This window comes from Sciurus vulgaris, assembly GCF_902686455.1.
Source record: "Sciurus vulgaris genome assembly, chromosome: 10".
Classification (NCBI taxonomy): Eukaryota; Metazoa; Chordata; class Mammalia; order Rodentia; family Sciuridae; genus Sciurus; species Sciurus vulgaris.
The window spans coordinates 8596709-8624503 of NC_136470.1; the positions used below are offsets into that span (position 1 = coordinate 8596709).

General features: G+C 43.4%; 1 protein-coding gene across 6 annotated transcripts; it reads left to right on the plus strand.

Moving 5' to 3' along the window:
• Positions 1-224: 224 nt before the first annotated feature.
• On the plus strand, positions 225-27795 carry SETD4 (SET domain containing 4). Of its 6 annotated transcripts, none has more exons than XM_079101182.1 (12): positions 225-414; positions 1703-1806; positions 11214-11270; positions 11767-11862; positions 13830-13867; positions 17696-17757; positions 18016-18445; positions 19700-19874; positions 21609-21690; positions 22712-22792; positions 26017-26140; positions 27575-27795. In XM_079101182.1, the coding sequence occupies exons 2-12, from the start codon at positions 1734-1736 to the stop codon at positions 27752-27754; spliced, it is 1398 nt and encodes a 465-aa protein (XP_078957308.1). In that variant the 5' UTR covers positions 225-414; positions 1703-1733; the 3' UTR covers positions 27755-27795. The 6 variants fall into 6 exon arrangements, with proteins under 6 accessions (XP_078957308.1, XP_078957306.1, XP_078957311.1 ...); XM_079101180.1 differs by lacking the exon at positions 17696-17757 and adding an exon at positions 16447-16535 and having other exon boundaries at positions 226-414; XM_079101181.1 differs by lacking the exons at positions 225-414; positions 17696-17757 and adding exons at positions 513-646; positions 16447-16535.

Below are 27795 nucleotides of genomic sequence, written 5' to 3' on the forward strand. Positions count from 1 at the left end.
TGGGAGGGAGGAGTGGAGCGGATGGGGACCAGGTGACCCAGTCCTGTAGGGCCGGCGGGCGGCGAGGGCGCCCTCGAAGCTGCGTCGTAGTGGTGCCTAAATAAAGACGCCCTAGGTCAGCTCCTCGGAGGGCGATATCGGCCTGCGCTGGCCAGGCGCCCACACCAGGGCCCCAACGGGCGTCGCAGGCGAGTCGCGAGAGCTGCGCATGCGCGCGCAGCGGCGGCTCGCAGCGGAAGGGGCGGAGCTCCGAGGGTGACGGACGTCTGGGCGGTCGAGGCCCGAAGGAGGGCGTGGCGGCTCTTGGCCTCTGGCCCTGCGGGTTGGGCGGGCTTCTGAAAGTGGCACCTGCCTCCTGCCGCCCTCCGGCCGCCCTCCGCCCGCTCCGTGTCGGAGGCCGTGGAGAGCTTGCGGGTGAGCCAAGGGGACTTCCTGTCAGAACCGCGCGCACTTCCGGTCAGAGCGCGCGTTGCCCGGGTGGCGGCGGCTGGGGGCGCAGGAATTTGTCTGGAGTTGGGCGGAGGAGACGCGGTGCCTGGGCGCCGCCAGCCCCGGCCCGGCCGTGCGCTCGCGCGGCCTGTTCCCTCGGGCGTGCGGCTCGGGGACAGCAGGGTGGCCCGGCGTCGCGCCTGAGGCCCGCGCCTCTGTCGGTGGCCGGCCGGGCGCAGGGAGCGCGCGGGCCACCCCAGCCCCGGAGGAAAGCGCGGCGGGCGCGGAGCCCTGCTTCTGTGGAAGCCGCACGTAGGGACTCCAGCAGCCGTTCCTCCTCCTGTCACCTTGGCGTGTCTGCTTTTTTGGCTCTCATTCGCTCCTAGTCGATTGCAGAAACCTCCCGGTGTTCGTTTCAGTACTCTGATGGCCAGGACGAGCAAAGCACTGTGTACACGGAAGGCCTTTTTGTTTGTTTGTTTTGGGGATTGATCCCAGGGATTCTTTACCATGGAGCTACACCCCTAGCGCTTTATTATTATTATTATTTTAAATTTCGAGATGGAGGTCTCATTTAGTAGGTGAGGCTGGATGGCCTTGAACTTGTGATTCTACTGCCTCAACCTCCTGAGTTGCTGAGATTATAGGACTGTGCCACTGAAAGCGAATTTTTTGATTTGTCGGAGACTTTGTGGAACAGGAATTTCTAGCTCTACATATTCTAAGTTTGGTTAATTTAAATTGATGCTTTCATAAATGTCGGTCAGGATTGTGATGGGCAAGTCACCAATTACTTGTTTTTGAAATCAGTTATGATCTGGGCGTGGTGGCGCACGCCTCTAATCCCAGTGACTTGGGAGGCTGAGGCAGGAGGATCTCGAGTTCAAAGCCAGCCTCAGCAAGAGCGAGGTGCTAAGCAACTCAGTGAGACCCTGTCTCTAAATAAAATACAAAATAAGACTGGGGTTGTGACTCTGGTTGAGTGCCCTGGAGTTCCATCCCTGGTACCAAAAAAAAAAAAAAAAAAAAAAAAAAATCAGTTATGAAGATTTCTGCCATTAACATTCAGTAGGCCCTCAAACTGGAATTGTTTCAGAAGGACCCATGTAATGGGGTCTCCTTTACTGCAGAGGCTTATGGCCCAAACTTTTCATGAACAAAAAGCACATTAGAGAAACAGTTTACCCAAATATACATTTGCATATTCAGAGGTCCAAGGGTGGTTATTGTCATGCACCTGGAAAATATGACATAGACATGCTTTGTATTTCAGACTGGGCATCTGCACAAACTCCAGTTTCAGGATGCAGAAGGGAAGAGGGAGAACAAGTCGGATCAGGAGACGAAAATGCCTCAGAAGTTCAAAATCAAGAGGAGGTACGCTTTTGTTTGTTTTATTAGTAAAGCAGCTCCTTTTTGTCTAGTGTTCAGTGATACGCATAGCTTTTCTGAAAACCATGTAGACATTGTTCAAAAGTAATGTTTGTTAAAGAGCACTTTTTTTTTTTTTTTTAATGGTGCCCTTGTGTTCTTTCAACCCTGGTGAGTATATGAATATATTTAGCTTATTGCTTCAGTAGTCTTTTTTGGGATGACCCAGGTTCTGTTTCTGGCCATGACCTTAATTATGTGTAGGATGTAAACGTGGGAGTGTAAGTTCGTCACTTCAATCTGTGTAACTCAGCCAGAACGAGAGACAGTTTATGAAAATGCCTGGACAACTAAACAGTGCTGTGTAAAATTAGTAACACTCCTCCTAGTTGACCCCAAGCATGTGGGCACCATCTTGAGGCAATTGCCGCTGCCTCACGCTTCCTGGCCCTCCATAAGCCTGTCTTTAGGCTGGTTTCCATTCTGCCACTTGCCCCCTGGGATGATTTCAGCTGCTCCTTTGCCTCCACCCTCTTTTCTGTCCACTTGTTGCCCTCAGTGCTTCCTTGTTGCCTGTTGGTGTCCTGGGATCCTCATGCCTTTGTGTGAGATCTCACCTCCTTTTGCTGACTCTCATGTCTCTCAGTAAGGGAGCTTCAGTTGGCCACTCTGTATCCTGGCAGTTTGTCATCTGTGCTCACCTCTTCTGAACAAGGGCCCTCACTTCCAGCTCTGCCATTCTCATAGTCCTCCTTAGCCTAGAACTTCTCTGCCTTCTCCCAGCTTGTTGCTTTCTCGCCTGTGTTCAGGACTGAACTGAGGTCCTATATTTTTGAAAATGCCATATCTACTACTTGTTAATGTTAGTCTTTGCAGTCACCCTTTTTAGCTGTCCTCTTCTTTGAGGACCTAATATTTTTCCAGGATTTCTCATGAAGATCTTTCCAAACTAAACTATTTTTTGAGGGTCAGCAATTTATTACATGTTTTACATACGTGTAAAGCTGTATCTGTCTGTATTTATATGCTCATTCTCATTGAACTTGACATACTGGTGGGTACCTGTAGTTCCAGCTATTGGGAGTATGAGTGGGCAACATCAATTGGGCTGAGAAGCTCAGTGCCAGCTTAGACAACACAGTGCTACCACTTTTCAAAATAAACACATAAAAAATGCTTATGCTTATTAATTTATTGCTCTTCCCGCAAAATCTATTTGTTTGTTGATAACATACTTTGGAAGGCTTATGCCTTTGCATTTTAAAAAAGGTTTATTGGTATAATTCACATAATGAATATTCCATAATTAAAGTATGTAATTTGGTATGTGTATACATCCTGTAAAGTTTCCATGTTTTTTTTTTTTTTTTTTTTTCCTAATAATCTCTTCCTACCATCCCTGTCTGAACTCTCTGTATTACAAACCTTGGGTAACCACTTGCTGTCACAACAGTTTAGTTTGCATTTTATGGAGTTTGTATAAATAGAATCACAGTGTGCCTTTTTCTTAAAAAATGTGATTTCCTTTATTTAATATAATTATTTAATTTTGAAATAATTCCACATTGTTACTTGTATGAATAGTTCATTCTTTTTTCTTCCATTGTTTGTTCATCCTGTTGATGATGGAAGGATCTATAATATATTGTATATATATTTAAGTTTTTTTTTTCTCTTTGTAAGCTCGGGGGCACAGCCAGTGGCCAAATAAAATCGGACAGAAAGCAGCCAAAGCAAGCTGTATTGGAATTTGGCTCTTGGGCGAAATCCCCCAAGTCCCCCAGGGTACAGGTCAGGGTAGCGAGCTGGAGAAAATCGCACGTGGCTCTAGTGCGCAGGGTCTTTATAGGCCAGAATGGGTGGGGGTCCTGCTGAGTGACAGGTGGAGGAAAGGGTCAGTGGAGTTTTCCTGCCTGTTTGATTGGGCACCGTATGGTGCGCTGCCCTTTGCCTCAGTTGCTCTGCTTTCCCTCATATAGTCGCCCAAATTCCGACCTAACATCCCAATCTTTTTGGTGCTATAGGGCGCCGGAGTCCATCTGGCTACTTCCTGCATGTTAGGGGGCGGAATGGGGAAAGAAAGGTTTGGGTTTTAGGTCGGTGGGGAAGTGGGGAGGTAGGAGCATCTGGTTGTATGTCACCCTGGCAGCCTCACTCATGCGGTTCTGGGCAAACCTGAGAAGACAGGAAGCAATTATTAGCAGAAATCCTATCACAAATAGGGGAGTAAGGATAGGGGGTCAGCCAGGTGACGAGAGTGGAGTTCAGCCATCCTGGCCAGTGGTCATTTGATCCTTCTTGCTTCAGCCTTTCATTTAGACATCTGAGAGTTTCGACGTTTTTTCCATTAGACCAGTTTCACTGATGCAGCATTAACATTCTTCTCTTAGGACGAGGCATGTTCCCCCTTTGTCTGCCATTGGATCTAGTGCTTGACAGTTCTGCAAGGAAACTTGAGCAATAATATTCAACAATATTCATCTTTGCAGGGATGTCAGGGGGGCAGCAGATGCCTCTACTACCTTCTGGAGTTGCTGTTCTAACTTTTTGGTGGCAGTGACCGCATAACCAAGTCCTCTTGTTGGTATAACCTGTGTTTAGTAGTGATCTCTATATTTTTGTGACTTAGGGCTAGATAATCATACTAGCAAGCATAGATTAAGCCTACCTGTGTAGCTTAGGAGGATCTGTAGGCCTTAAACTGACTAAAAACTCCTGATTCTGGCAGTTTCTCTTGATAGTTAGCAGGTATATCTGCCTAAGAATCTCTCTCTTGTAGCTTCCAGTCTTTATTTATTCTAGGGGGGTAAACACAAGTATACATCTTACATTGCATTTAACTGTTGTTTTTTTTAAATGCCCAAGAATGGCTATATTTCAGTTTTAACTGTTTTGCTAGGTGTTTAAGACCAAGCTAGTCAAATTGACCTGTTCCTGTCTGTTAAGGGTCAGCTGAGTTCCCACAGGGGTCACTCATAGGGAGCTTAGGAGCAGCTTCTTAGCTCCGTTAGTGCCATCCGTTAGGCAGGGTCTCCTCCATGAGGTGGCTTCCCTTGGAAGCTTCAGGGATGTCTCCCTTTTCCAATGATCCGCCTCTGCAACAGGTGCACTGATTGGCTTTTCCTCTTCCAGTGATCTCATGAATCTCCCTGATCGGGAGATTGTGCGGCCCAGAATTGCAAAGCTCCTTAGAGAAGTTCTCTTGTTCCCTGGATTCAGGCTGACTCTTGGCAAGAGCCAAATACTGGTTTTTCTTGGCCTCTGTATTTAATCTCAATCTCTAAATTTGATCTTAACCATCCAGCAGGCCAGTCTCACCAGTCATAAAGTAAGAGTACTGGGCTTTAATTTCAATGTCTATGACTTTATAGTTATTCACCGCCTTTTGTCTAATTGGAGTCTATATTATCTGCCCTATCGGTGATACCTTACTATTTCAAGTTAATTTACAGTGTTTGCTCTTGAAGCAGTACTTCTGCAAAAAATTAATCAGGCAACAGTTAGTTCACAAGGAAAATACAAAATGGAATCACCAACAGTAAAACATTCAGTTTGTGCAATAGCTATCTTGAATTTTCGCTGAGTTATTCATTTTATCACCTGTTTCAGATCAGTAATCTTTACAACAAACATCAAACTTGGAACACAACTTTAAATGGGTTAAAGTCTGGCTTATTTTGGAGCCATTCTAACGTGCAGCAGTGTGTGATGCAGAGCCTTATCTCAGGTAAGGTGGGGCTGTTCACAAATCTTAGGTAAAATGTTCTAATTCTGAAGGTGATTTTTACCTCTTTTGCCATGACCTGGATGACCAAATTCTCAAGTTCAGTGAAGGGCAAAGGAGGAACAGAAAATAAAGATTTATAAATACATATTTTGAAGATTAAACTGAGATCAGATGGAGCTCTGTTCTCTGATGGAAATGCAGATCTAAAGAGTTATGTCAGTAATCTTCATTTATGTATGTCTTATTATCAGGTTAAAGACTATGTAAGCATTATTCTTTGTTTTCAGGAAAGCTACAGAGACTAGGACATTGATGTAACTTTTTCAGAGCTGCAAAGTGCAATGCTAGGAGCTCTGTGTAGCTCTCAAGGACGTCCACTGTCCAAAGTTACTGTAAGGTGGGCAGGAACCAGAGAAGGGAGCTGATGAAACACTGGTTATCTAGTAAAAGAATTCCTTCCTGTCCAAGAGCTGTGTCCTGAGATCAATGTCAGAGCTGATAGGACTCGTGCACAGAGTCTCCCTAGGGAGGGTACTGCTACAACAGTTAGGCATCTTGCGCTCCTGCACAGGAACACTCCCAGGCACAAGGCATGCCACAGCCATGAGGTCAGAGACCCCAGTCTCAGTCACTGTTGTCCCATTTTTGCTATAGTGCATTGCATCTTTCTTAAATGTCATTTTAAGAAGTTTATAAAGAATAAAACTTAACAGACAATGTCAAGGGTAAATTAGTGTTTTTAAAGGAATTCTTGTCTTTTTAACATATAGATTAACATATAGATTAAACTTTGGCTTATATCAGCACATTAGTATTTGACCTTAGGGAAAACCTTAAATAGCTTTAACTGATTGTCTCACATACATATAACCAACTTAGTTAGATACAAACTTGTTGAAATTTGCCTTTTACTTACACAGACTTTCTTAGCACTTTCTTCGACCCTCATATATTTCATCACACAAGAACTTTCTTACCCAGAAACATTTTCTTTTCCCTTCTACTGAATATATTCCTTACTTAGAAACCTCTGTTTTTCTTTCCCATTTGGTGACCACTTTGTGGTGAAAAATCCGCACTCCTTCCAAATAGCCGAATGTGAGTGAACAATCAAGAAGGTGTATTTGGAATCTGTGTAGATGTTAACCTGTTTACCTTTGGATGGAATTAGAGACCTAATCAGAGCAAAGAGTTTGGCCTTTTGGGAAGTGGTCCCTTCTTGAAGGCAATTGGCTTCCAGAACTTGGGGTGGTGACTACTGTGTAAGTGGTTCTACAACGTCCATCGGGACCGAGCACAGAGCTGCCATCTGCAAAAATGGTTAGGTCAGGTGAGGGGCGTGGGTCATTGAAGAGGTCTTCAGGAGGTGAACACAGGGCCTCCAGCACCTGTGGGAGTGGAAGGGATTTGGTTTAAGAGGTCCTGTAGTCAATGGGTGGAAAACACAGTTATTGGTTGGAGTAGGGTGACTTTTAGACCTTCCTTAGTTAATTCAGCTGCTGCAGTCAGTACTTGGCGATATGGTAGCCACCCACGAATGCAGAATTAAGCTGCCTGGAGAGAGATGCCACCAGTTTGTAGGAAGGTCTGGTTGCGCCAGGAGGCCAGTGGCAACACCCTGTAAATTAATTAGATGTTTCCAAGAAACATATTTGAGTAATCCCACACATGTCAAATCCTTATTTTACTGTAAAAACCAAGATATCAGCTAGGTATATTGAAGAGTATTTGTGGCCTCTTTTCTGTTGGAGACAAGTTCTAGAAACAAATTAACAGTTTTAAACTTGACCACCTAGAGACGTGTGAGGTAAGTCATGATATGTCACTATTTTTGGACACAAAATAGACAATACAATATACACATAACACAAAAACAAAGGCCTTCTAGTTTTTATAGGTGAGATTTTCATTGCAGTGTAATAGATACTCAAAAACTCGAGTTCAATAAAAATAGGACTGATCAAAACATCAATGTTATGAGCTCAAAAAATATAGGATTTAAGAAAAAAACAAAACAAAACAAGAGTCCTGGAAAAATGACAGGGCCGTTAATTATCACTTTGTTGACGTTCTGGTAAAAGGCTTTTTTTTTTTGCATCTGTGGGGAGAGTCATGTCGGTTAGGTGGACTTGGTCGGCAGGATCTTGTGGTGCTGTTGGATGCAGGGTGGTCAATCTGGGGTGAGAGTGGAAGAAGTCATGCTAAGTCTGGAGTGAGAATGGAGCTTGGATTGGCACAACACCCTCTGCGCCCGCCACCTCCGGAGGAGAAGGAGCTCTGGGCTAGGTGGTGGGAAGGTCTGATGAGATCCTGAGTGAGTACTCACAGGGGAGGAGGGAACAGAGTGGGTGGAAGGGCTTCTGGAGGAGAAGGAGGGAAGGGAGGTGGGAGGGTTTTGAGGAGGAAGAGGAGGAGGAGCTGTATCCACAGGAGGAGGAGGCAGGTTTGCAGGAGGAGGACAGGAAGACCGGGGGAATTCTGGCCAGAGCATGGAGGGGATGGGGTTTGGGACCAGCGGTGAGAACTTGGGTGGTGGAACAGGTAGAAGAAAGGGCAGGGCGAGCGCCAAATCCAAGCTTGCAAATGGTTGTGAGTTCCCTTTGGTGGCCATCTTGGGATCTAAAACATACTGAGGCCAGGCCACCATCAAATAAAAACTAGCTGTTTACCTATAAGTCCTGGGGGAGTCCCAGTTTAGTAAAATTACAGTAGAGACAGCCCAAAGAAGTTTTGGGGTCCAGTGAGGTACTGGTATTTCCCATTAGCCGTCCAACTTTACCCAGTTAGGTGTAGAGAAGCAGAAAAAGGCATCCCAGTTTTAGCTTGTGTACACCAGAAAAATGTGGACGGGCCAAAAGCCAAAACGTCTTTCGACTTTCGGTGGTTCGGAACGGAGTAAATGGGGGGGCTAACTGGAGGCCGGGATGTCTCCAAGGCAACCAGAGCCCAAATGGAATGGACGGGGGTCTGTGGCCCATGCAACAGACAGACCCCGTGCGGATCGGATGGTAAAGATTGGAAAGGCAAACAGGAAAAACCCCAGGGCACTTACCCCCTCTGATGCCAGATAAGGGAAATGGGTTGGAGCGGAATGGAATCTCCTGGTTCATCTGAGGTAGGGTGTGGACCTCAACCCCCATGTGGGGAAGCCCGAAAATCCCCCTAGGTTTCGGCACCAAATGTAAGCTCGGGGGCACAGCTAGTAGTCAAATAAAATCGGACAGAAAGCTGGGGAAGCAAGCTTCATTGGAATTTGGCTCTTGGGCGAAATCCCCAGCCCCCAGGGTACAGGTCAGGGTAGCGAGCTGGAGAAAATTGCACGTGGCCCCTGCTGCCCAGGGTCTTTATAGGCCAGAATGGGTGGGGGTCCTGCTGAGTGACAGGTGGAGGTAAGGGTCAGTGGAGTTTTCCTGCCCGTTTGATTGGTCACCATGTGGCGTGCTGCCCTTTGCCTCAGTTGCTCTGCTCTCCCTCATATAGTGGCCCAAATTCTGACCTAACACCCCTGAATTCATTTTCTTGTTTAAAACCAAAGCCTCTGAGTAGTGTTCACTAGTCATAAATCTGCCAGAAGTTTTGGACGTTGAGAAGATAGACTCCTATCACTAGAGATGAGAACCTGGCACTGGGATAAGAAGTCACCTTAATAAGTGTCATCACAGGACTGTCATAGATAGCTCTCATCTCTTCTGGGGGCCTGTGTCTTTCTAACGGCCATTCATTTTCCCATAAGTGCTTTCTCCCCAACCAAGATACCCTAGTAAGATGATACTGAAGCCCCACATTTTACTCACCTCCTTGAGTTGCATTTTTTCTGTGAATATCTGGGTATAGAGGTGAATAAAATTTTGTCTTTATTTTCTTGGTAATGAGTCTTTTGCCAGTATGCTTGCCGGACCCCCAGGCGCTAACCTGGGTGTAGAGTTCAGGTTTTGCCTCCCTCACACTGACTGCTGGAGTAGTTACAGTTTCGGGCCATTGCAAGTGAAGCTGCTGTGAACACTTGTGCACAGGTCCTTGCATGAACTTACACCTTTGTTTCCTTAATAGCTACGTGGGCAGGAGTGGTGAGTCACATGGCACACGGGTGTCTGACTTGTAAGAAACTGCAGCATGGGGAAGTTTCCCAAGTGGTTGTATGTTCTATACTCCCACAGCGGTGTGTGAGTCTCAGTTTTCCATGTTCTTGCCACTGCTTGTTGGTCTGTACCATGGTCTGTCCTGAATGCTTCATGTGCACCTGAGAGAAATGCACTTTCTGCTGCTGTGGGTAACGTGGTTAGAATCTGTCTTTCAGTTCTGAGTGGGTCCTTGTGCTTCTCTGTTTCCTTCTTGATCCTTTGCTCAGTTGTTCTAACCATTATTGAAAATGGGGTCTCCAAATGTCTAGTAATTACTGTAGAATTGACAACTGCTCCCTTTAATTCTTCCAGTTTTTGCTTCATGTATTTGGGGCTCTGTTGTTGGTTCATATCTGTGTGTAATTGTTGTATCTTCCTGATGGATGACCCCTTCATCATTATTGAAGATCTCTCTCTACTGATCCTTGCTTGAAAGTCTTTCTTGTCTTCGACTGGAGTAGTCACTTCAGCTTCCTAGTGCTGCGTATGATCAGTGGGTTTCCATCCTTTACTTTCAGTTTCTGAAGTGTGTTTCTTGACAGGATATACTTGGATCTTGTTTTTATCCAGCCTAGCAAACTTCGCTTTTTCCCAGATTGCCTAATCATTGACATTCAGTGCTATTGATAGAGGTGAATTTTACATCTACTTTGCATTTTGTTTTCTGTGTGTCTCCGATCTTTGCTTTTGTTCCTGTATTTCTTCTTTACTCTTTTGTATGAAATCAGTATTTTCTAATGTGCTGTTTTAAGTTCTTTATTGTCTTTTCATTATGTTGTTTTGGATTACTTCCTTAGTTATAGTTCTAGGGCTTACCATCTGTTTCTTAACTTGATCAGAACATATTTCAGTCTTGGTCTTCATCAGCTTGTGCTACTGTAACAGCATACCACAGAATAGGCTTCAGCAATGTTAATTTATATCTCATAGTAGTAGAGGCTAGGAAATCTAAGGTGAAGGTGCTACTGATTTGGTTCCTGGTGAGTGCTGTCTTCCTGGCTAGTGGCCAGCAGCATCACCACCATCTGCACACAGCAGATCAAGTCCCTCTCTCCTTTTTGGTGCTGGGGGACGGAACCCATAGCCTCACACACGGTAAACACATGCTACCACCCTCAGTCCTCTTTCTTTGCCTTTTGTAAGACCATGAATCCCTTGTTTAAGGCCCCACCCTCATGACTTCCTGACTTCCTAAACCTGAGTCTCCCTGTGTATGGGTCCATCTTCAAATACAGTGACTGTTGGATTAGGACTTCAACATACTCATTTTGGGAGGGCAGTAACATTCAATTTGTAAGAGTCTGTTTCTACATTTTTAATTGTAATATTTTGAAGTTCTTGATGTGTAGGTCTACTTTTTTTTTAGATTTATATAAGTTTTAGGTTTTTAAATATTTTTTGATGCTATTTCAAATGATATTTTTAATATTAATTTTTGTTTTTTGCTCATAGAGATACTACTGAATTTTTATAAATCGATTTGGTATTCTGCAACATAGTATTTTAGTATTTGTATATTATTATTATTTCATAGTTTTGAGATTGTATTTCTTTGTATTGCCCAGGATGGCATCAGACTTGCAATCCTCCATCTCAGCCTTGGGTAGTGACTGGGATTTCAGGTGTGTGCTTACACACTGGCTAGTTGGTTGCTTTTTTGTAGACGCCCATTAGATTTTCTCTATGGGTGCCCATGTCTTCTGAGAATAAGTACAGGTTTACTTATTTTTTCCAGTTTCATTCCTTAGGTTTGTTTTTCTTGCCATGTGAACTGGTGTTAATGAAAAGGGAGAGGTGAGACATGCTTCTCTTGGTCTTGAAAGCACTGTTTGTCACCATTGTGTCTCTATTAGATATTATTTACTGGGCTGAGGAATTTTCCTTATGTTAGTTTGCTTAGAATTTTTATCAGGATGAATGACTTGATGAAATGCTCCTGAGGAGATGATCATATAGTTAATGGTCTTGCTGTTTTAGTTGATACTAAACTTTAATAAACTTCTTTGTTGAAGTTTATTCCCTTTTATGATCAGTCTGTCTGCTATTCTTGATCAGAGGTATTCTTTTACAGTGGTAGTCTATGCTTTTAATGAGCATGTTTGTTCTTCTCCTAACCAGTGAATGAGAGCTACAAGTCTGAATTTATAGAGCTAAAGAAGTGGCTGAAAGACAGGAAGTTTGAAGATAGGAACTTAACTCCTGCTCATTTTCCAGGTAAGAGTTGTGCTTCAGCTTGCTGAACTCTCTCCGTGGAGCCGTGTGGACCGTGGGCAATCCTTGTGGGGCGGAGTTCTGTTGGGTAGCATGTTTGTTGCTGAGGGTCGGGCTTCTTCCTTGTAGCTACACTGTACTTTACCTTGTAAAGATAAATGAATGTGGTGGGGGAAGAGAAATGACAGAATGATGAAATCAGAAGAAAAATCGGAAAAGGAGAATGAGAATATAAAAATAAGATGAAGCCATGGGCGGGGCTAACATATAAAAGACAAATTATGGTACGTCGCTCGCCTGTGGGAGCGGGGCTACAAATTCGACTGATCCAGTATTGACAGGACCAGTATCAACAGGACCAGTGCTGTGAATCTGGGTTTCCTGTGCACTAAACCTAATTGTCTGCTCAGTGGAAGTGCAGCTGTTCCTGGACCTTGATCTCCGGGGAATGCTTGGATGGTTGTCATAGGAACGACACTGGTGTAATGTGTGACCTGTGAGCTTCTTACCCTGCCTGTGGTAGTTTCCTGGGATTTTTCAAAGCATGCAGGCTGATGGGATTATCCTTGGCCCCAGTGAGTTGGTGTAGTTTTCTGTAGGCAAGGGAGGGTCCAGCCTACCATTTGAGGTACTTGTTCTCTTGAGTGGTGTGGCTTCAGGAGGAGCCTCAGCCCATCTGTCCCTCAGCTGACTTTTTAGATCAGTGTTTTAGAGGAGGAGCTGGTGAATGGCCAGTTGATGAGTGCTATAGGCTGCACAGTCACCTGGGCTGAGGCAGTTCAACTTCTGATCTGGGAATTGAAGAGCTCATTGTGGAGGTTAGGTTGTCATTTTCTTCTGGAATATTCTGTCACAGAAGTTGGATAGCTTGCTATTAGTGCATACCTGCACACAAGGATACCCTGCTGTGCCCATGGGTGGCTAGAGATAACCACAGAGTACACCAGATGCCCTTCAAAAGGACTTGGGGTCTCCCACAGCACAGAGAGGGAGTTGTGTGGTAGAGGTTCTGAAATTCTATATCACAAGGCAGGATACAGACATTTTACCTTATAGAAAACTTAAAAGTATTTGTTACTGAATGCTTCCTCTGGCCATTAACATTACCATTCAGTTACCCATTAGGTAATTTGACTTTGAGCAAAATAGGTTCCTCTGTATCTCCCAAGATAGATGATTACTGTGTGTGCCTCTGGCCAAGTGAAATGATATGATAAAATTGCTCCCTAAGAATCAGTTACATGTGGTGAGTTTGGGCTAAATTGCTTGATTTGTGCTAATAACAACAGAGAGTGGCTCCCAAAACAGTGTAGTTAGGAACGGCAAAGGCACTGCCACGGTGAACTGTGGCAGAGAAGGAAGATAAGGGTTTTTAAAGGTGAGTGACAAGAGTTGGGTAAGGCGTTTTAAACAGTTGTTGGTTACAGGGATCAATAACAAGGGTGGCTTCATTCCAAGGTCAGACAGACAGTTGCTGGGCAGTTATTGTCACAGAAGTGTTTTTGTCTGAGGCTGTGGTTTTGGCAGTCGTGTGTGTAGTTGGTATCGTCAGGCAGTCAAGCGTGAGGACCCTCCCTTCACGGCCTTTCCTGGCTTCATTCCTCGGGGTTTGACACAAGTTAGTTTCATTTTGGGTTCTGACAACGTTCACCTAGTTGTTTTGTATTAGGGTTTCTCCTAGTTTTTGGTTGTTAACCATAGCTGTCAGGTTCTAACAGAATGTTTAATTTTCTGTTTTTGCAAACCAAAGAACAATCCATGAACTCCACACTGTCAAATGGATTATAATCTCATAAGGAGGTCAGGATATTTTCTAGAATAGCTTCCTGACCCTCTCTCCTCTGGCTAAGAGACACCGTCTTCAACTTTTTGTAATTTTGAAGCTTGTTCACATTTTTCTCTCAAAATGGGCTCTCTAGGACCTTGACGATACAGTTGGATTGATCTCTTTTCTCTGTTTGCTTTCCTAGGTACAGGAAGAGGACTGATGAGCAGATCAGTCCTGCGGGTGAGCACTTCTCTCTCTCTCTTTTTTTTTTTTTTTTTTTTGCGGGGGATCGAACCCAGGGCCTTGTGCTTGCGAGGCAAGCACTCTACTGACTGAGCTATCTTCCCAGCCCGAGAACTTCTCTTTTATCCTTGAAACCCAATATAGATTTTGCTGCTTTGTTTTTGTGGTTCAAATCAAGTAAATCAAAAGTACTTCAGACTTACAACTATTTCTCTTACTTACTAATGGAGGTTTTGAATATAATTCTTGCAAGTAGAATTAAGTTTGCTTCATATAAAAGATAAAACTGTTTCAGTGCTTAAACAGCCCAGAAGTGTATTTTGCTGTCATTTAATAAATGTCTGTATCCATGGCCTTCGAGGCTCAGACTCCTTCCAACTCTCTGTCACTCCTTAAGCCTGCAGGACTGCTGGAGCAAGGGGAGAGGTGGTGCAGGGATCCTCCCTTTAAGGACGTTCCCAGCCCGGTGTCATTGGCCAGTGTTCTGACCCTCAGCCCTGCAGCCGCTTGGGAGGGGAAGACCTGCTATCCTTTCTCTAGTCCCTTGCTCTTCAAATGAGACTGTTGGGAGAAGAAAGGGAGGTCATTTTGGGGTAGGCCACTATTAACATGCTCCACCACATCAGGGTTTAAAAATCAGGTCATGTTGTAGATGTGGGAGGGGAGCTGTTTGTGTTAGGGGAAGGAGGCCTGAGCAAGCTGGGGCCAAGACATGAGACCATCCAGGGCTTGCTGCCAGCTCTGGGATTGGCAGCAATCCTTTCTGCTTCTCTTTCCTTACCTGGCAAATAAGGAGATGATCTTTAAGGTCCCTTTTAGTTTTTCTCTGTAGTATTTTAGAGCATTATGTGATGCATGATTTTCTTTAAAGTTGGAAAGGAATTAATTGCTTCCTTTATCTTACGTTTATCTAGTTACCTTTTTTTTTTCTTTTTTTATGGTGCTGTATATTGGTGCATGGAAAGCACTTAACCCCTGAGCTACACCTCCAGGTGCTAAATTTATTTTTAATTACTTTATTTAATTAGGGTTAAACTTAGCTAAGAAAATGGTACCTTTCAATGTTGTAATTCTATTGTGCTGTTTTTATATTTTTATTAGTTTTCAATTTTTAATGGTAAGATATATAAAACTTAGGAGAGTTTGCCATTTTATCCATTTTTTAAGTGCTCTTTTTTTAAAAAATATTTTTAGTTATAGGTGGACACAATACCTTATATTTTATTTTTTTGTGGTGCTGAGGATCGAACCTAGTGCCCCACGTGTGCCAGGCGAGCACTCGACCACTGAGCCTCAACCCCAGCCCATTTTGACCATTTTTATGTGTACAGTCAACAGTGTGTTAAGTACATTGACACTGTTGTGCAATATTTTTATATTTTTCAGGAAGGCATAATATGTCAATTATGCCTTGACTTATTTGAAACAGAATTTGGGCAGAAGAAATAGACCTCTTATGTACACAGCAGTATCTATAGGTAGTTTTTGTTGAGATTGAACAATAATTAGCAGTTGTTTCACTTGAACTTTCAACTGCGACTTTTTAAATTTTTTGAAAGTAGAGACATTTTACGTGCAGTGAAATGCACAGATCTAAACTGTATAGTTGGGAGGATTTATTTATTACAGAGATATATACCAATCAAGATAGAAGATTTTTTTTTTTTTTTTTAGTAGAAAGTCATGGGATGTTGGTGCTCAAGGAGTCTACATTGATCATCTGCTTTGTAGATTCAGAAACCAGAAATTGAACCCCAGAGATCTTTGACTGAGATAATTTACTGACTGGTTAAATTACTGATACTGGTTAAAATGAAAGCAGACTCTTAGATCTGCTTCCTAGTGCTTTATTTGGTGACTGTTACTGGTTCTATACTGTTATACACCCAGTGTCCACAGGGTCTAGTACCTGCTACTTTATTTTTTCTCCATATGCTTGTATTTTAATAAGAGAAACTGGAATATACATTTTTGCAAGTAGTAGAATTAGAACCTTTGTGCTGCTCGGCCACCCTCTCTGGCACAGGAGATTAGTCCATTGCCTGCTCGCTAGGATTTAACTGGATAGATTTTTTAAGAGGAAGGGGTCTCATTATGTTTCCCTGACTGGTGCCAGACACCTGGGCCCAGGTGATACTCCTGCCTCTGCCTCTGCCTCCTGAGTAGTTGAAACTAAGCAGCGTGGTGCTGTGCCAGTCTTCATAGGTTGGAACTTTTTTGAGTCGTTTTTGCCTGTTTCCCCAGGTATCACTGGTTCCTCACATAAGAAATTGGAAGAACTATATGGTTTGAGGTGTTCAAGTGTCCACGTTTCCTTCCTGTGCAGGGTTGACAGGTGGGAGTCATTCCCATTCTGAACCTTTAATTCTGTGGGGTTGTCGAACCTAGTGCTGGAGCGATCTCACCTGCATCTGCTGACTCAGAATTGGGAGTGTGCCCACTGGCGGGCTCATTTGTGGCGAGTAGTTGGGTTATAGCAGCTTTTGGTTAGATGATTGTGGTATCAATGACTTCACAATATGTATAAGTCCATCCCAAAGTGTAGGTGTCCTAAACTTTACTTTCTTTTTGGCAAGGAGGGACAGATGATTATTTCGTTGCCCGAGAGTTGCCTGCTCACCACGGAAACAGTGATTCGAAGCTACTTAGGGGTGTACATTACTAAGTAAGTGGCCACGTCATGTTTATCTAGTGCCAGTGCTTCTCCCTGAATGCCTTGTCATTGGCAGATGTGTTGTCCAAGGCACAGTTCAATAGGAGCCAGACCCTCGTCTAGCAAATGAGTACCTGAACTCAGTGGAACTCAAATTGAAAGGTATATTCTGTTCTAGAGGTTTATTCTTCATGCATATAAACTGCGTTTTGAGGTCATTAATAGACTGTGGGGGACATGGGTGTGAGTCCTGACCCATCACCTAACTAGAAAGTGGAGGTTAAGTGGAACTGTATATGTTAATCACAGCCGAGTGCTTTGGTGGATAGCAGTTGCTCCCCTTCGCCTTAGTAGGTATCCACAGGGGTTATTGAACCCTTTCTTTTAGTTGAACCCTTATTTTACATGCTTCAGTTCTTCCCCAACTATGAAGAGCTTTAATATTATGAAAGAATTTATTCTCTTTAGGTGCAGAGAGGAGGTGATGTGGGAGTTAAGAAAGTTGGGACTATTTTCTCGCTCATTTCTGGTGGACTTCGGTTTGGGGGCACCTCTGAAGGCCTTGTGTGAGCCCTCAGCAGAAGGAGTTTCTACATTATGGGGGCTGAAAGGCTGTGCTGTTTCTTAACCCCAAAGACAGCTCTGGGCACCCCTCTTGCATCTTTATATGCCTGAGTCAGGGCATACTTAGGGTTGTCCTTTTCTCAATCAGTCTTTAGTTTTTGGTGGAATGCATCTCAGTATATGGATCTGGATATTAAAAGATTAATGATAACTTTTGTAAACACAATCATGCCACATGAGATATTTTATCAGTAATTATGTAAACCAAAATTGTGTAATTTCTAACAAAGCATATAAGTTTAGGAGCAAAAGTCTTGGCACTAAGTGTATTATGATTTCACTCAGTTTCCTGTCCAGGTTAGCGCTGTCTGTAGAACTTTGGGGAGTGACAGGTGTTTTATTTTGCACTGTCTAAAATGGTACCCTTCGGTCAGAAATGGCTTTCGAGTACTTGAAATGTGACTTGCCGTACTAAGGAACTGAATTTTAAGCATCAGTTTAATTCTATCTAACTTAAATAGCTACATAGCATCCCTGTATTAGATGGTATAAGTCTAGGTTTTTCCCTACCAGCTTTTTCCCCCACTGTATTTTATACCCTTATTCAGGTGAAACCAATGGGCTTATGGCAAAAGCTTTCAAACAGGAGACCCAAGTTGGAAGCAAAGAGGTGTTTATTTATTTTTGTTTTCAAAAAGGTGTCTCTTGTAAACAGTCCTGGAATTTTGTTAGTCAGTTTTTCTGACACATAAATGTGACTGGTGGGATGTACCTGGTTGGGGTGTGCTCTAGAGAAGAGGAGCCTAAGGAAGAGACAGCTGTCTTGTTGGCAGTTTGAGCACATCCCTCCTTCGGCACACCAAAGTACTTAGCTTATTCCATGTTTCAAGTAAGAGTAACTCCTTCAATCTCTCTTTAATTTTTCAAGGTGGAAGCCTCGTCTGTCTCCTCTGCTGGCTTTGTGCACCTTTTTAGTGTCAGAAAGGCATGCAGGGGACCGGTCTCTCTGGAAGCCTTACCTACAGATTTTACCCAAGACCTACACCTGCCCTGTTTGTTTGGAACCAGAAGTGGTGAATCTTTTACCCAAACCGTTAAAAGCAAAGAGTGAGGAGCAGAGAGCCCATGTGCAGAAGTTGTTTACTTCTTCCAGAGACTTTTTCTCTTCTCTGCAGCCCCTGTTTGCAGAGTCCATTGACAACATCTTCAGCTACAGCGCCTTCCTGTGGGCCTGGTGCACTGTCAACACCAGAGCGGTGTATCTGAGGCCTAGGAAGCAGGAATGCCTTTCTGCAGAGCCAGACACCTGTGCGCTTGCTCCTTACCTGGATCTGTTGAATCATAGCCCGCACGTACAGGTGAGAAGCGGATATGGTGACATGTTCTGTTTTGATAGGAAGATTTCAGTGTGTAGAACCTGGGACTTTGAATAGTGAGCACAACCACTGGGGAGGTGTAGCTGACTTCAGGTGAACCCGTAGGACCCACCCACCTTTCCTGCCTTCTGGGTTTTTCTTTCTGACCCCATTATCCTTCAGCATGCTTTTTCTTTGCCCTATTTCTCCACTTTGCTGTCAGGACTGAGGCGCCCTGGCTTTATACTCTGGTCCTGCCTTTAGCAGCAGCTCGTGTGACAGAATCCTCTTTCCTTCCTGCTCCTTCCAGACTGGGGTGAAGTCTAGTTTGCTTTCCTGTCCTGTCCCTTTTGCAGTTGGTGGCATGGCTGTCAGCCTTTACCTTTGCTCTGATCGTGATGGACTTGCTCCTTCCCCAACTAAGCACCAAAATCTTGGTTGATGGGGACTTTGTCTTGTTTCTCTTTGGAACCCCAGGGCTCGGGGCATAGCTTGGCATATAATAGATGTTTGGTAAATGTTTACTAAATGGATGAATCTTTGTGGGGAGAGGAGTAGGAATTCATGAAAGAATCCTTTGGGAGATAGTCACAGAGTCACAGATACCCTTTTTTCCTGCCCTGTTCTTGTGTGGCAGGTATGGGAATATGTCCGCAGGGTTAATGAGTATCCCGAGGTAAGGGACTGGCCTGCAGAGCAGAGAGGAGTCCATCAGTGGGCTCGCCTGCGGGTGAGGGGTGCCTGAGGGGTGCACCGTGGAGGTGCACGGCTGGGCTCTGCTCTTCCCTTTATGTGACATCCTCCCATGAGGACATTAAAGAGTCCGGTGAGTGGAGATTGGGAGGGCCTGCCGTGCTTGCTTAGGCCCAGGACAGTGCCCTGGCCTGATTATTACTGTTACAGAAAGAAGCCTTTTCCACAGTTCAACACACAAGTCTGAGGTCAGATGGGTGTTTCTGTTGGTGTTGATGAATAGTGTCAGGATGTGCAGTGCTGTCAGATGCAGGACTCAGGGACTCAGTCAGTCCCCATTGGCGTGACTTTATTTAGATGGGTCTTTTGGTGCATTTGTGCCACAAAGCAGTGATATTATAGACAACTGTAGGAAAACCATGCACTGCCATCTGTGGGTGTGTGTCCTGGGGGCCCTGAGCAAAAAATGGTTAGTACAGTTTTAAAGGAATGTCCAAAAATAGCTTATGACAGAGACCACACACTCAACTTTTAAAATAATCTCTTAACAAATTTCCATTCTAGGTAGAAGCAGCTTTTAACGAGAAGTCTCGTTGTTACGAAATTAGAACGGCTTCCGGCTGTAGAAAGCACGAGGAGGTGTTCATCTGCTACGGCCCACACGATAACCAGCGGCTGCTGCTGGAGTATGGCTTTGTTTCCCTCTGCAATCCTCACACTTGTGTTTACGTCTCAAGAGGTTGGAATCTGTTTTGCTCTTCTTTAGACAATTTTTTTCCCACTTGGATATGTGGTTATTTTGAATTTTAATAAAAATAGCAAAACCTTGAGACATACCTACAAATCATTTATTTTATCCTGGGTAGAGCTTGCTGTACTCCTAATTGTGCAGTTCAGTATTGAAGTAAAAACAGCAAAGCTTTGATTGACAATGTGGATAGGAAGAACTGAGCAGAGTTTTATTGCACTAAGTCAGAGGCCTAGACTGAAAGAAACCTAGACTTACACCATCCAATACAGTGACCACTGGGTGCATATAGCTGTTTCAGTTTAAATTACCTAAAGTTAAATGAATATTTAAAATTCATTTCTTAGTATGGCAAGTCACATCTCAAGTGCTTAAAAGCCATTTCTGACCCACTGGCCACCATATTGGACAATGCAAAAGAAAAGGAAAACAGCTAAGGAGATAAGCATAGTATTAGTAGATGGAAGGAAATGGAAATGTTTGTACTGGAGTGTTGTTGTCACTGAAGACAGGATTAGAAAGCAGGGAATGAAAATATTAAGACATCTGTAAGAAACTGCTAATCAAAGAGATAAATGTGATATACAATCCTTATGTTTGGTGATTAATGCCATGGTGAAATGTTGATTTCACTTGTGTTCTTTTGTGGTCTGCTAATAGCCATTGTCATTGATATTACTATTTTAAAATAATAGTTTAGTCATTAAATTTATGATGTGAAAATTCCAAATTTAGTATTAAAAATGGTACACAGAGTGGGCTGGGGATATAGCTCAGTTGGTAGAGTGCTTGCCTTGTGAGCACAAGGACCTGGGTTCAATCCCCAGCACCGCAAAAAAAAAAAAAAAGGTACACAGAAAACTGATTTCCCCCCCTCTTCTGAAGCAGCAGAAAAGCAGTTTGTAGGCCATGAAAAAACGTTGAGAGATTTCCTCAGTATATAATTTGAGGTAGGGACATAGAAATGGTTAAGGTCATACTATCCATTCTGTGTACAGACCAATAAAACTTCTTGAAGTATAAATAAAGCAACAAAAACTGGGCCTTGCAGAGTCTCTTGGAAAACTTGCTTTGAGATTGGCTCGTGTTTCAGAATCCTCATAGCTTTAATATTAGTGGCTATAAAATCATAGTTGTCAAATAAATTAATTTGAAAAAAATCACATTTTACCTACAAATAAAGAAGGGACTTGGGGTATGGCCCAGCGGTAGAGCACTTACCTAGTGTGTGCAAGGTCCTCCCACCAGACAAGGAAGAATCCTTCTTACCCTGCCCTAGCCTCCAAACAACTGTCAGTGTTTGCATGTTCACAGTGAGTTTTTTTGTAATTGCAATCACTGATCGTTATACTATTTTGAATTTTCTGGCTTTTAAAAACTCTTTTACAAGTCTTCCTTCATGTTTTTATAGAGCCTGTGCTTCATTGGTTGTGATTTTCCAAGTTATTCTCATGTCTTAATGACCTGGTTTTCTTCATTGACTTTGTGGGAACGTGAACTGAGCTTATGGGTGTTCTGTCCTGAGACCTTGGAATTCTTAGAGTTTTTCAGGGAGTAAATAATGCTCTCAGTGAATTGGACTTAAGAGTAGATTTCCTTTGTGTGCATTAGGAATTATACTTGATTCCTAATGGGAAGGAAGGTGAGTTCAGATGGAGAGGAAAGATACACTTTTGTGTGAATTATACCCTAAATCTCTGAATGAATTTTTTTTTTTAAATGTAGATATGCTTGTTAAATATCTTTCGTCAGCTGATAAACAGATGACAAAAAAGATTTCCATTCTAAAGGATCATGGCTTTCTAGAGTAAGTGTTTCCCTTACCCTCTTGAAATTACTCTTTTAGGAAGTATTCATGACAAAATTGTGGGTTGGGTTTTCCATGAGACACCTCCTATCAGCTCACTAGTAGGTGTTTGTTGAGCACTTACTGTGTGCAGCAAAGTGGTACTTTGTGTTGTGGAGAGAGGACCCAGGACTGAGACACTTTAAAGAAACTTACTTGAGGACATACTCTACAAACTTGAACTATTCAATTACTATGCCAAAAGAGAGCCCCTGCCTCTGCCATCTGGCAAGACGGAGTGGCCTTGAGGGTAACCAGCCACTCAGTATCATGTACAGACTCTGGGGGAAGCGGGTGGTTGGGTGGTTCCACACCACATGGGTAGACAGGCCTTTGGGTTCTCCCTTCCAAGTTTTCTTTAGGGATAGAATTAAGATTTAAATAATCCAGCAGTTGTGTGAGAGCTGTCTGACTGTGCTGACTGTGGTGGTTGCCACTTGTTTGATCCCCAGGATAATCCGAATTCTTTCAGCATTCATCTCACTGTGAACTTTGTCCTGGGCCCTTTTTCTGTGTATCTCTTAACCAAGTTTAGCTTCTTACTAAAAATGATTGGAAGATAGCTTTTTTTTTTTCTTTTTTTGTACCAGGGATTGGATCCAGAGGTGCGTAACCACTGAGTCACATCACTAGACCTCTTTATTTTTTATTTTGAGACAGAATCTTACCAAGTTGCTTAGGGCCTGGCTAAATTGCTGAGGCTGGCCTTGAATTTGGGATCATCCTGCCTCAGTCTCCTGAACTGCTGGGATTAAAGATGTGTGCCACCATACATTCTTTAAAATAATTAAAAAAGAGAATTTTCCATTTCTTAAACTGTATTCTGAAGTATTTGCAGACTTATTTTTTTCATCTTTTTGACCAAAATCATAGGTAACAATGTTTTGTGGCCCCTTTTTAAAAAATGTTTGGCTTATCAACCATTTGTCATGGTGTCATGAAATACTGAAACAACAGAAATATTTTTGTTTTTCTACTTTAGGAATTTGACATTTGGATGGGATGGACCATCTTGGAGGTTACTCATAGCTCTTAAGTTGTTATGTCTGGAACCTGAAAAATTGTAAGTTCCACATGTACTGGTCTTAAGTTGTAGCTATAGTCTGGGCACAATTTTGGGGTGTTTTGGGCTTGCATTTAAATACCAAAACAGGGAATAAAGGAAGGCCGTCTGTGTGTAACTTACTGATTGAGGGTGTGTTTTACTCTTTCCACCTTCTCTGGCAATCTGGTTTTAGTCGTAATCAGAGTTCATGCCTCTGAGGCCTTTCAACCTCAGCTCGTGTGTTTCTCCCCTGGTGACCTGATAGCTGGTGAGCATTGTCACCCTTCAGCATCAAGACTCAGAGTAGGTCTCCTTTTTAGAGCTCCTGACCACAGCCCCACCTATCACGCCCCAGGGCAGATCCAGAAGCTGAGCTGAAGGAGAGTCCTAGTTTTCCACGGGAGAGATGGGCAGAGGAGCCCCCATCATGGACATGCATCTGGCAGGCTCCCTAGTGTCCTGTGAAGCTGTCAGTACCACTCACAGCAGCTGCTTGTCATCTCATTGGGGTGTGCTCTGCCTAGCACAGGGCTTCTTCAGCCCGGGGCCTCTTCGGGGTAGCAGCCTCCATCTTGCTGCTGCCCAGCGTGGAGGGAGGACTTCTTGAAGATGGTGAGGCCCAAGGATTAAATGAATAATGCTTAGAAATTGCCCTTGACACAGTGCTGGATGTGTTGGTGTTCACTCAGTGTTGTCTTTTGTGCTTGAAGCTGTTTTCTCTTCCTGTAGGGACTCGGGAAGCAGAAGATCTCCCAGCACCAGAAATATAGTTGACCCTGGACAATACAGATTTGCCCTGTGCAGGTCCACTTACACATTTTTTTTTTTTTTTTAATTTGCAATAATTTGAAAAACCTTGCAGATGAACTGCATACCCTGGACATTTTTTTTGGTACCAACGGTTGAACTCAGGGGCACTCAACCACTGAACCACATCCCTAGCCCTTTTTGTATTTTATTTAGGAACAGGGTCTCACTGAGTTCTTAGTGCCTTGCTTTTGTTAAGGCTGCTTTGATCTTGTGATCCTCCTGCCTCAGCCTCCTGAGCTGCTGGGGTTACAGGTGTGCACCACTGTGCTTGGCTAGCCTAGATATATTTTTAAAATTAAGAAAAAGTTAGATATGTCTTGAAAACATCAAATATGTATAGGTAACTCCATTTTATCACTTCACCATAAAATATACATAAAGTTAATTTTATAAAAATTTAGCACAAACAGATCATAAAGATGCAGTTTAAATCATAGCTGCATAAAATTTAGCATAGTGCATATTGTGCTACTGTAATACCTTCATAGCCCCTCCTGTTGCTGTTGTGGTGTTTGGAATATCTGCTTAAAACTCTGCTGATCATCTTTGCCTGAGCATTTTTCTCTACAGTAAATTGTATCCCAGTAAAAGTCATTTCTCCCAGGCCATGTGTATTTTTCATCATGTATGATACACATACTTATGTATTAATCGACTGTATTATTGTTGAGGCTTCCACTTACCAGCAGGCTAGTAGTAGTTGAATATTTTGAATCAGCAGTTATATGTGGCTGGGCAGTGGTACTGTAATCCCAGCAGTTTGGGAGGCTGAGTTAGGATCAGAGGTTTGAAGCCAGCCTCAGCAACTTAGTGAGAGTCTAAGCAACTTAATAATACCCTGTCTCAAATTAAAAGGGCTGGGGATGTAGTTCAGTCCCTGGTACCCAAAAAAAAAAAAAAAAAAAAAAAAAAAAACCAACAAAAAAACAAAGAACAAAAGAAAATTGCATGCGGATTTTTAACTGTGTGTCAGCACCTCCAGCTCCTGAGTTGTTCAAGGTCAACTGTAGGTGTTTTTACTCTCAGGTGGTGTGTTGTTTCTGATATGTTTCCTTTTTTTTTTTAATTGTAAAAGAAAGCTCGGGAAAATTTGTGGTCCTCCCAAATGTGTAGGCATCCATTCATTCCTGGCCGGATTGTATTTTTCCTCTTCATTTTTTCCTTTGACTTGATCTCCCCGTTCATTTGTTTTACATCGTGTTTGTGTAGACCCATGCAGGTGTTTTTAAATCCTTCTCAGAACAAGGCATAAGTGAGTCCCTTGTAGGCACTTCAGCCTAAAAGTAAAGAGAGCCACTGGATGTTTCCCGGAAGTGGTCTTTAGGCCTCCTTCTCCCCTCGGAGTCACTTCTGAGTGGGGTGCAGGAAGAGCAAGTGGTGGGCTTCTGCCTGAGGGGGTTTGTGTGCTGGTCACCTCCTGCGAGCTGTCTCAGGCTGAGGGCTGCAGCTTCCGTTCTCTCTTCCCTTGAGTCTGACGTGCACAGTGCTTTGTTGGTGATTGTGAAGATTCAATAGGAGAGGCAGTGCCTGGAGCACTGTCCGGGCACAGGGTAGTTTTCTGCTTTCTGTCACGAGCACTCTGTGCCTGAGGTTCAGTGTCCTCTGTGACTCTGCAGGCTTCGCAACTTCCCTGTTGTGTCTCGTCAGCTGCTCTGAGTTTCTGGCTGGCTGTGTCTGCGTCCACTTTCGCGTCGCATCCGCTCTTCCCTTCCCTTTTAGGTCGCTTCTCCAGAATCGCTGCTGCCCCTCCATCCTCTCTCCCTGGTGGTGCTCCTTCCTCATGTGTAGACTTGGCCCTGCAGCCTTCTGGCTCGGCATCCTGCCCTAGCTCGCCTGCACTCTGCCTTCAGGAAGTCAGCCCACCTGCCCACTGAGCTTCACTTCCCACAGACCTGCATAGTGTGTAAGCAGAGGGGCCTTCGTGTACAGAAAGGCATGGCTGTGCATGTAGAGCGTTTTCCGCTGTGAAGTGTGTTTCAAGTTGTCACCCTGCAGGAAAGACTGTCTCTTTGAAGAGTAGGGCCACTCCGGTGCCTTGACTCCTGAGTCCTCTGGTCTTGCTGCTGTGGACCTGCCTCCCTGTCCTCTCTCTACCTGCCTCTTTTGTCTCCATCTTTTTCCCCTCGGCTGGGGGGCACGGCTCCACTTACTTGTGTACAGACACAGGGTTGTGATGATAGTAAAATCTCATCGCAGCCGGCAAGGAGCTCCCAGTTCCCTGCCTTTTATTCTTGGTACTCCTTTTTAGTGCACTGTGTTGCTTCCACTCAGGAACTGCAGATGGTGTGGAAGTTTTGGAGAAGCTGCTTATAGAATGAGTTTTATTATGCTTCTGGAAGAATTGGAGGAGAGTTTTGTAGTTTGCAGTATGAAAGCTATCTTTATTTCTCAAGAGCCTGTTGAAATTTTCTTATTGAACATTTTGGTTCTAGTACATGCTGGAAAAAAGTACTTCTTGGAGAAGTAATTTCAGATGCAAATGAGAAGACAAGTTTGGACCTAGCCCAGAAAATATGCCATCATCTCCTGGAGGAGAGTTCTATGGTGCTTCAGAGGGTACGTTTCTAGAATATTACATCCTTTTCTCAAGCATTGTGACTGTGAAGTTATTTGTCTTATATGTTATTAGGGACAGTAGGCCTTTTTTTGGGGGGGGAGGGTACTAGGAATTGAACTCGAGGCACCCAACCACTGAGCACCATCCCCAGCCTGTTTTATATTTTACTTAGAGACAGGGTCTCACTAAGTTGCTTAGCACCTCGCCAGCTGAGGCTGGCTTTGAACTCTTCATCCTCCTGTCTCACCTTCTGGAGTCGCTGGAATTACAGGCATGTGCCACTGCACCTGATGACTAGTTTTTTTAAGAGCAGTTTTTAGTGTCTTAAATGTTGTAAATTTTAGATTTTACTGTTGACTTTATACCTATACCTTTAAAATTTTCCTTTCTTTTTAATTGACAGATTAAAAATTGCACATACTTACATTGTACTACATGATGTTTTGAGACATATTTACATATATATACACACACACCTATGTAGACACACATATTGGAATGCCTTTGTCAAGATATTTAACATATATATCGCCTCATACTTTTTTTTGGTGGTGAGAACCTTTAAAATCTAATTTCTTACCAATTTTCAAGGACGCAATATGCATTCCGTAATTAACTGCTGTCAGCATGCTGTACAGTAAGTAGATCTCTGCTTGTTGTTAGGTGACTTTGAAGGTCTCTGGAGCCTTCTTTTCCTGTTTAGCTCAGGCATCGTATCCCTTGACCAGTGTCTTCCCTGTCCCTCCACTTCTTGCATCTGCTGACACCATTCTGCTCTTTTTCTGTGTTCAACTTTTTACTGTCCACATACAAACAAGAACCTGTAATTTTTGTCTTTCTATGTCTGGCGTATTTCATTTAACATAATGTCTTTCATTTAGTATAGATATCCACCTTTTTTAAGATTGAGTAATATTCTCTTGTGTATGTCCACCATGTTTTCTTGATCCATTTGTCTGTGATGGGCACTCAGATGGATTCAATGTCTAATACCTATACATTTAAATAGGTAAAAATTTATCTTTTATATTTTAACTTAGTATTTTAAGTAAATGAGAAATCAGCTCATTTGTATAAAAATGGGACTAGGATTATAAAAAGCAGTTTTGGAACCTTGAAGACATTATGCTAAATGAAAAAAGTCACACAAAAGGACATATGTAGATTCCACTTATATAAGGTAAATCTGCAGGCAAAGTCATGGTGACACAGGAGAGTGCAGGTTACCGGGGCTTTGGGGAGAGAGGACTAGGGATGCCAATGTGGTCACAGGCTTGCTTTGGGGAGGTAGAGGGTTGGAGGTGAGCAGTGGTGTTGGTTATACCACACTGGGAATTATGTGGTGCCCTGAACTGTACACCTGAAAATGGTTAAAATGGCAAATGTTACATTACATTGTACTACAATAAAAAATTTTTAAAAATAACTTTCAGGTTTCTCACATGAAGGATGAAAAGGTGTCTTTGATAAGTCAGCTGTCTTTGGTGGAAACACTGTGGCGGGAAGAGCTGAAGGTCCTCCAGGCCTCTGCCGAGATCCTGGCCAGCGTGCACACCACTTACCTGGCCTCTCCTGAGTGCCTTGGGTCACCTCCTATGGTGGGTGTGACTTAAGCTTTTTTAAACTAAGTTGGATTAAATGAATTTTATCTCGA

Coding starts and splice junctions, on each gene's coding strand:
- SETD4 (XM_079101180.1), top strand. CDS start 1,734: ATGCAGAAGGGAAGAGGGAGAACAAGTCGGATCAGGAGACGAAAATGC. Junction 11,863..13,829: donor AACTCCTGCTCATTTTCCAG/GTAAGAGTTGTG, acceptor TTGCTTTCCTAG/GTACAGGAAGAGGACTGATG. Junction 22,793..26,016: donor TGTCTGGAACCTGAAAAATT/GTAAGTTCCACA, acceptor TTTTGGTTCTAG/TACATGCTGGAAAAAAGTAC.